Genomic DNA, 9,687 nt, shown 5'->3' with positions numbered 1-9,687 from the left:
ACATGAGTTTTACATGGACAACCTCATGTAAAAGTCTCTTCAATGGGTCATGTAAAACGGAGTGAAGAGAAAGAAGCTTCACTTCTTTCTACTTCTGCTGAACCCGGAATGAAATACGGGTTCCGGGTTCTCTCTTCCTTTCAACCCAGTTTTAATTTATTAATATAATAATGTTGTTGAGTTTTGATTGGTCCGCAACAAAGAAACACCCAATTCGGTAGCAGAAGATCTGATCTGGTTTGCAATCGGGCGTTGCTCCTAGTTGTCTTAGGTGTTTGTTAACTACGTCTAGGTGCTTGACTTCCTTTTGTGTGTTGACCAAACCCCCTTGCCGGATTGATCATGGGCTTTGGTGCATTACAAAGCCTTGGCTCTGTGTGGGTTGGATCCTTTGGGCCTTGTTCTTACACGGGATGCTAAGTTTTGCACGGGATGGTAAGTCTGCTATGGTGGTCCAATGGCCGTTGCAGTTGTGAGGTTGGCCTATCATCTTCTCTATTTAAGATTTTTTTTTCAAACCTGAAAAAAAAAATAACAAAAAAATATTATTAAATATAGATATAATTCTCGTTAAGCCTTATACATTTTTTTAATTATATTTAAAATAATTTAAAATTTAATTATTTTAAAATTTGATTATGAGACATTATCTCTAAATTAATTAATTATTGTAAACTCGTACAATTAGCCTGTAAAAAAATATTTTTCAAAAATAATTTGTTGACTCGAGATCATTAAAATTATAAACTTGTTTTTTTTTTAAATGAATATTTACACAGATAATACCAAATTTATCCATCAAGTTAGGGTCATTTTTTTAAATTTATCCACTATTTAAAATTTAAATGTAGTGTGCATTGATAATGTTTGTAATTATGTTTTATTTATCCATCACTTAAAGTAACCGATTATTTTAATAAAATTAATATTTATTTAAAATATAATATTTTTACAAACTGTATTTATTTTTTTATAATTTAAATTTTCATATAATTATTTTAAAAATTGATAATATGTTATTTTAAATCTTTTAATAAATATATATTATTTAAAAGATTTTAATAAATACATATTATTATAAAACTTTTATATTATTTTAATAAATAACTAAAGTATTGTTTTTATTGTATTTTATACTTTTAATGTCACTAAATACCTCTTTTAGGATTTGAAAAAGTTTCCAACTTAAAAAGTCAAAATCGGATTCAACTGGTCAAATGTATAAAAATATAGTCTTAGTTTACACGCCAATAATATCTTTTAAATAAAACATTATTTAAAAAAATGATTTGTACAAAAATGTAGCATTGGCGATTGATTTGGAGATTTAAAATAAATTGTTGGATTTACGTATAAAAACGTGAAAGCATCAAAGTTTCCATAAAGGAGTTCGCTTTTTAGTTACACTCGAGAAAGGGCTTCCGCGCTATGTCTTTCGTGCCCGTTAAAAACGATTTTATTTTTTAAAAGTCTGACTAAATAAAGATTTATTTATAACATTTATTTTAGAAAGTGCAGAAAATGTAAATAATTGTACAAAATTATTAAACGGGCATACCTATGATTGCGTGTAGTACAAAATCATGTAATAAGTACCTAAAAATATCAGAAAATAATGTTGGAGTTTTAAAAATAAACACCAAACGAGGCTTAATAAAAATATTTATTTTGGAAGACATCTCAAAAATATTTTGAAATCATTTTCATACCTCGAAATCATTTGAAAATGAATTGGGGTCTCAAAATTACAAAAATAATTTTGGATTTTAAAAACTGAAACCAAACAAGCCTTATGACTGAAGTCATAGGGCTTATGTCCATTTTCATCGATCCAGGACCGAAGGGGCTCGATCCAAGCTGAGGGAGGTCTCGGTCGTGGTATTGGAGGGGCTAGGTCTGGATCTTGGAGGCTTGGTCTTAGAGTCGGTGCTCTCGGTTGTGGGACCTAAGAGTCTCGGTCCTAGGTCAAACTTCTTGGTCCTGGGAAAAATTCTTCAGTCGGATTCGCCGATCCTAGCGCAAGAACATCGGTCCTAGGACTCGGTCGTGACTCAAGAACATCGGTCCTTGGTCTCGATCCTATGTCAAATTGTTCGGTCCTTGGTCTTGGTATGGACTGAGAATTCTCGGTCCTACCTCTCGGTCCGGGTCCTACATGACTCGGTCGTTGGGGACCGAATGTTCTTGAATTGGTCAAAATTGATGATATCATAACTTTTGATACATATCATAAAAACATGATTTATAAGTTGCAAATGATTCATGTGATTGTGGGGATTAAAGCTCCTAACCCTAATCTCAATCAATCGATCTCTACAAAGATCAATTTCTCAAAATCGTTTTTAAGTTAAAATTTGAGATATTTTGAATTAGACCATCTCATGGCCTAATCCTTGTCACAACAACTTTGAAATGATGAACATATTCGAACACAACCAAAACAAAGAACATCATAACAGATATGTAATAACTTTTGAAATTGAAATTAATTTTTTTTTAATTTCAGTTAGATCAAACATGATTAGGATGTTGATATTATGATTTGGAAATCATCCTAACATGTTTACAAACATGTTAGGCAACTATTTGAATCAAAATTCAATCTTAAAAGCTCAAGCACGTCAATTTAAAAAAATCTAGATTTTCAAACCAAATTTCGTTTTTTTCGTTGTAGGTTGATTCAATCAATTTTTTCAACAAAAGTTAATAAATCATCTAAGGAGTGATTCTAAACAAAGAAGACATAAAATTGAGTCTTAGAACATATCAACCCAATCAAACTTGAAAAAATTCAATGAATTACAGTGGATCTGGAAGTTTACCAACAGTTAAAGAACACTCCAATGATGTGTAAGAAGCTTTCCTAAAGCCTAGATCAAAGTTTTGATTGCCAGAGAAGATTTTACAAAAATCTAGCTTCGCCGAAATCTTTGATTCTTATTGTTGTTTGATGGATTGAAAGCTTAACACCTATGGAGTATTTATATTAAGCAAAGCCGGTTAATCGAGGTCGAATTCAACTTTAATTTGGCCACCGAAGTTCTTATCCCTAATTATGATCTTATCTTTAGCAACCTATGTAGAGTGTAGGATTTGACTTCTAGACCTAGGGGAATTAATGGCGAGGAGGAGACGTGCACATGGATGAAAAAACGAAGGGATAATGATGACTATAAGTGGAGATAATGTTTTTGGAAGAAACGCCGGTAGTTGATCGCATTTCCGGTTGTTCTAGCGAGGAAGACGTTTAAAATGACGTCGTTTTGATTAATGAATGCACCATTAAGCGTTCCGTTGGAGATCCGTCCGCGTTTGGGCGATAGGGCTAATAGGGTTATCCATCCCGTTAGTTGATTCGATGGATCGGGCGCACGTGTTTAGTTACAACCGACATGCGTAGTTGATTCCTAGGCGCTAGATGAATATTCAAGGCAGATCCGATGGACAAGAATCATACTGTATCCAATCCTTCTAATTTCGACCACACTAAATCATCAACTTATTTTTATTTATAAAATTGTTATTTAAAAACGAATTTTAACCATTTTCTTGCATTTTTCTTCACCAAAAATTCCACAAAAAATATTTTTGAAAACATAATAAAATTAATGTCCAATATTTTTATTATTTGGCATTTCAGATATTTATTTAATTATTTTAAGCTATAAATTACACACATTCATGTTTAAATCATAATTAAATAATTTTAACCCCTTCCTGGATTTAATTTGGGTAAAATAAATACAATATTTTAAAATCAAATTATTTTGGATTTTTGAATAATTTTTAATTAGAGTTTAATTATTGTAATAGCTAACTCTTAATTTGATTGTAATTTTTTTTTTGTTATTTTGAATTAAAAAATTCAAAATATTATTTTAAAATTCAAAATATTATTATAAATTATGGTACAATAAATTTTCATGTCAACGTAATATTAGTTAAAAAAAATATTATCTTAAACACTAATTATTTTATTAATATTATATATAGACATAATTTATTTAGAAGTTAAAAAAATATTATTTAAATAGTGTATAAGCATGTTAATTAAAATATTAAATTTAATTTATTTTTATAATTTTAATTATTTTATTTAGTTGTAAAAATTTAAACTAAAATGACTAAATGAGATATTACTTTCAGTCATACTCTTTAATAAAAATAAAAGATTAAAAATATATTATTATATAAAAAATTATAATTTGTTTAACATTATTGTAGATTTTATCAATTTAAAATTTGTAAGTGATAATTTTTTTTTTAAAATTTCATCACTATTTTTAAATATCCACATTAACTTTCAAAGATTATAAATTTAAAAATAATATATAAATTAATTAAAAAGTTTAAAGTATATTATAAATTATTTATTTTATAAATTTAAATAAATTAACAAATTCATTTATACAAGTGGCACATATTAAAATAAAAATCTATCTTATTTTAATAAACAAAATTTCCATGGTTCAATTTGGTGAGGCCTTTGTATCCCTAATCCTGCCTTGATAAATAACTTATTGGACCACTAGAAGGTTCAATATCAGTGTCGATAAACAACTAGATATTAGGAGAACATTCTAGATTACACCACATACTCTCTCTCTCCTCTCACCTATAGAGACTAAAACCCTTCCCCCTTTCCTTTCCTGCTTCTCTTATCATCTTCATTCTCTTCAACACCTTGCAGCTGTATTTTCATTACTCCCTGTGGCTGTTTCATTATCGCTCTTATAATCGCAATACAAAACACGAATACATCATTCTCTGATTTTGTTTACGTCTTCTTTCTTTTCTTCCTTGATAGAGGTTTCGTTTCTAGGGTTTCTCAGAGAAGTAGAAGAAAATGGCAGCATCAACTGCTCAGATTCATGTTCTAGGAGGGTCTGCTGCTTTTTCTTCCACTTCGAAGCGTCATAATGGAAATTCTCCGAGGACTGTGTTCCTCGGTCAGGGAATAAAAGGCGGCGCGGCTCCCTCTCGTACGCTGAAGATGAAGACAAAATCCTCCAGCAAGGGCAACCCCATGAGAATTGTGGCAGAAAAGGTCGTGGGTATAGATCTGGGGACGACGAATTCAGCTGTGGCGGCTATGGAAGGAGGTAAACCGGTGATTGTTACGAACTCCGAGGGGCAAAGGACTACTCCATCGGTGGTGGCGTACACCAAGGTTGGGGATCTTCTTGTTGGGCAGATTGCGAAACGACAGGCTGTGGTTAATTCCCAGAACACGTTCTTCTCTGTCAAGAGGTTCATTGGGCGCAAGATGTCGGAGGTTGATGAGGAGGCCAAACAGGTCTCTTATACTGTTGTGCGCGACGAGAATGGAAATGTGAAGCTCGAATGTCCGGCGATGGGCAAGCAGTTTGCTGCCGAGGAAATTTCTGCTCAGGTATTGATTCATTTAAGTAGCTCCCTGTATATATTCAATCAATTTCCAGGGTTACGGTTCATATCATGTCTCAATTTGTTATAAATGGCACTGGTCATGTTTCGTTTTAGTAAACTATGTTTTTGGAAGACCCATTTCTTAAACTTGGAGCTTGTTTGATCTAGGTATTTTCCTTAAAAACACCAATTTTTGTAAAAGAAAAGAAAGAAGTAGATGGTCCAGTAAATTTTCAATGTATTTTCTTAAGTTAATTCTGACAACAATTTATTCCTTTTGATTTAGGTTTTGAGGAAGCTGGTAGATGATGCTTCAAAGTTTTTGAATGATAAAGTTACAAAAGCTGTGGTGACAGTGCCTGCTTACTTTAATGATTCCCAGAGGACAGCAACTAAGGATGCTGGTCGAATAGCTGGTCTTGAGGTTCTAAGGATCATAAATGAACCAACGGCTGCATCATTGGCATATGGTTTTGAAAAGAAGAGCAACGAAACAATTTTAGTGTTTGACCTTGGAGGTGGTACCTTTGATGTTTCAGGTAATGCAAATAGTTTAACCATTTTCCACCTTATGAATAAACAATATTGAGCCTATTTGGAAACTGCTTTTTTTTTTTTTTTGTCGTCCCAATCATTGATATCATTGGAAAATTGCTAAAATTAAATAGAAAATGACATATATTCTTGGTTTGGTATTAGATTGTTTTTTGGATATTTTTCTTAGACCGTGATTTAGATTATAGTGTATTTTTTTTTATTCATTTCGTATAGAAGTCCTGATTCTTGTTTTTGTAATCATGGTCTAAATGATTTTGTAGATGATTGTGAATTTGTGATATTTAAAAGACTTAACAAGATGAATGTAGATTTTTCTGTATCATTATCCAGACAAAAAATCATCATATGAAATAGGCTCAATGAGTTTGTTTGATGTAATTTTTTTTTGTTACTGAAATAATCCATTTTATTTGGAAAAACAAACTTGTATAATGAAAAGGTGGATTATTTGAGGTTATTTGGGTATTTTAATATTTAGTTGATGATTTGAATAATTTTTGATTGATGATGGGATTTGGGGTTATTAATAACCCTTCATCAGCACGGCCTAACTGTTTTCAGTTTTTCATTCACATCAGTTCTTGAGGTTGGAGATGGGGTGTTTGAAGTTCTTTCTACATCGGGTGATACTCATCTTGGTGGGGATGATTTCGACAAGGTTTGATTCCTTATCTTCGTGACTAGACAATTCTTGTCTCTTATTTTAATCCTGGACCTGTCTCTTTCTAAAGTGAGTTAGTTCTCAAGATAAATTGGCTAATGTATTGCAGAGAATTGTGGATTGGATGGCTGCTAATTTTAAGAAGGATGAAGGTATAGATTTATTGAAGGACAAGCAAGCTCTTCAGCGTCTAACTGAGACAGCAGAGAAGGCGAAAATGGAATTATCATCTTTGACCCAGACAAACATTAGGTATTGTCTGTCTCCCTGCCCTGCAGCCCTACTTTATTCGATCTATTATGTTTTCCATGTTTGCAGAGTCCTGACCTATTTATGCTTTGTTTTTAGTTTGCCTTTCATCACAGCTACTGCTGATGGACCCAAACACATTGAAACTACTCTTACAAGAGCAAAGTTTGAAGAACTGTGCTCAGATTTGCTTGACAGGTAATTATAGAACATAAGTGTACTTTATGCCTGTGTCCTTGCTTCTATCTAAAATTAAGCCTATCTGAAAACTGATACTTTGTCACAATCATGATCCCATTGAAAATCGCCAAAGTGAAAATTGAAAATGATTTCATTTTTTCATTTGGTAAAAGATTTTCCTGGATCTTGATCCAGATTATAGTTTGATTCTATTGCTTCTTTTGTTTGGTATACAAATTATTTTCTAATTTATGATCCAACTTACAGTGTAAAATTTTGTATGATTTGGTTCATTTTTTGATGACTCAATTATTTTCTAAATATTATGATTTTTGGCAAACATCATGAACTTCGAATCATAATAACATGAAAAAACAATTAGAACTGAACAACCCAATTTCTGTTGGCATTCAGATACATTTTTCATATCTACTTTTGAACAGGTTAAAAAGACCTGTTGAAAACTCATTGAGAGATGCAAAGCTCTCGTTCAGTGATCTGGATGAAGTGATATTGGTTGGCGGATCAACAAGGATTCCTGCTGTTCAGGAACTAGTCAAGAGATTGACTGGCAAGGAGCCTAATGTCTCTGTAAATCCTGATGAAGTGGTGGCTCTAGGTGCTGCTGTTCAGGTGAGATAAATTCACAGAGAAGAAAAAAATTCTTATATAGGCCTCGTTTGATGTGGGTTGTTTGGGATAAATTCCAAATAACTCACTATCCAATCAACATTCTACTTATTAATCAGTCACTTAAATCATCAACCAAAATACATTCTATTTCAAAAATAAAATAAAAATAATTCATTGTATATTTATACCCCTAACTTCTTTTACCCAAATAACCTAATTTTCAATAACCCTATAGATAGGACAAGGTCCTAGTTTCTTTTCAACCCTGTTTGATGTTAAATTAAACTCCCAACTTGTTTGGACTGCACAGGCTGGTGTTTTGTCTGGAGATGTGAGCAATATTGTTCTTCTTGATGTAATACCTTTGTCCTTGGGTTTGGAAACACTTGGTGGTGTGATGACTAAAATCATCCCAAGAAATACAACTTTGCCCACATCAAAGTCAGAGGTTTTCTCAACAGCAGCCGATGGACAGACCAGTGTAGAGATTAATGTCCTCCAAGGTGAAAGAGAGTTTGTTAGGGACAACAAGTCTATTGGAAGCTTCCGTCTGGATGGAATTCCCCCAGCTCCTCGTGGAGTTCCTCAAATTGAAGTCAAATTTGACATTGATGCAAATGGTATTCTCTCTGTTGCTGCAATTGATAAGGGCACAGGGAAGAAGCAAGATATTACCATTACTGGTGCTAGCACATTGCCAAATGATGAGGTATGTGTACTTGTTAACTATCTAGAAGTAGTCATTCAAACTTCACATACTAGATGATTGAGTTAATTCTAGTTAGTTGAAACATTGAAATAACCACCACACTTTGATGAAACAAGGAGAGGCTTAAGTAGTTGTTCTGTATGGAATGAATGAATGTGCAGGTAGAAAGAATGGTGCAAGAAGCTGAAAAGTATGCAAAGGAAGACAAGGAAAAGAGAGATGCTATAGACACAAAGAACCAAGCAGATTCTGTGGTGTATCAGACAGAAAAGCAGCTTAAAGAATTAGGAGAGAAGGTTCCAGGTCCAGTGAAGGAGAAGGTGGAGGCAAAACTGTCTGAGTTGAAGGATGCTATATCTGGCGGTTCTACACAGGGCATGAAGGATGCCATTACTGCACTTAACCAGGAGGTAATGCAGCTCGGCCAGTCCCTCTATAACCAACCAGGAGCAGCAGCATCACCAGGAGATGGCCCGGGCCCCTCCGAGACATCTAACAAGGGAGGACCAGAAGGTGATGTGATCGATGCAGACTTCACCGACAACAACAATTGATTCATCAATTTATGTGCATACTAATTCATTTTTAGGAAGGATTTTCAGATGTTTGGATGATTATTATGCCTTTATCTTTTCCTAGTTTTATTCCTGCAAAACTATTCCATCAGGTTATATGCTCTACTTTTTGGTGCAGAAATTCGGTTTGCCTATATTTGTGTAGGAGATTTTGTTGTTTTAAGCAAAACTTTTAATAATGATTACCTATATTTATTTTCAGTTGTTGTGTATATCTATTAAATTTTGTTGCTTGTATAAGCAATCTTGGGACAATTGAGCTAAGTAGTAGCTAGTACTATTTCTCATTATTGCTGAGTGAGAATTTAAGAGAAATATTGAAATAGTTATATATTATTATTGAGTGAGAATTTAAGAGAGGAAATATTGAAATGAATAAAGTGTTTGGCTGATTCATTAAAATTATAACAATTTTTTTTTCGTTTGACTCTTTATATATATTTTTTTATTTTCTCTTTATTCTCCCTTTTTATCGTTTTTTCATTATCAAAAATATTGTGATGACATTTTTATTCCTTTTCCTTATCACTCAATATTATTTATAATTTTTTTTTATAAGATTAATTAATAACTAATATAAAATTGACTATTATATTAATTTGAATAAATAATATTTTTTTGTAAAATATATAAATATATATTTTTTAAATCTTAAAATTTAAATAATTTATAAATTCACAAGTTATAGTGGTAAATACTATTTTTTATACTCATTTATAAATTTCAAAAATTTC

The 9,687-nt window shown here is 32.3% G+C and overlaps 1 protein-coding gene across 1 annotated transcript; it reads left to right on the top strand.

Moving 5' to 3' along the window:
• The first annotated feature begins 4,627 nt into the window (after positions 1 to 4,627).
• LOC124938806 (stromal 70 kDa heat shock-related protein, chloroplastic-like) lies at positions 4,628 to 9,151 on the top strand. Its single transcript, XM_047479321.1, has 8 exons — positions 4,628 to 5,392; positions 5,675 to 5,927; positions 6,525 to 6,604; positions 6,717 to 6,859; positions 6,956 to 7,054; positions 7,480 to 7,669; positions 7,980 to 8,378; positions 8,540 to 9,151. Exons 1-8 carry the CDS (start codon positions 4,847 to 4,849, stop codon positions 8,930 to 8,932), a joined length of 2,103 nt encoding a protein of 700 aa, XP_047335277.1. The 5' UTR covers positions 4,628 to 4,846; the 3' UTR covers positions 8,933 to 9,151.
• Positions 9,152 to 9,687: the final 536 nt, after the last annotated feature.

This window comes from Impatiens glandulifera, chromosome 5, assembly GCF_907164915.1.
Source record: "Impatiens glandulifera chromosome 5, dImpGla2.1, whole genome shotgun sequence".
NCBI lineage: Eukaryota > Viridiplantae > Streptophyta > Magnoliopsida > Ericales > Balsaminaceae > Impatiens > Impatiens glandulifera.
This window is presented reverse-complemented; position numbering and strand designations above follow the sequence as displayed.

Bases quoted from the DNA above. Each gene is read 5' to 3' on its own strand.
- LOC124938806 (XM_047479321.1), top strand. From the start codon at position 4,847: ATGGCAGCATCAACTGCTCAGATTCATGTTCTAGGAGGGTCTGCTGCT. The intron at 6,605-6,716 runs GTTTGATTCCTT...AATGTATTGCAG, and splicing joins GTGGGGATGATTTCGACAAG to AGAATTGTGGATTGGATGGC. The intron at 6,860-6,955 runs GTATTGTCTGTC...CTTTGTTTTTAG, and splicing joins TTGACCCAGACAAACATTAG to TTTGCCTTTCATCACAGCTA.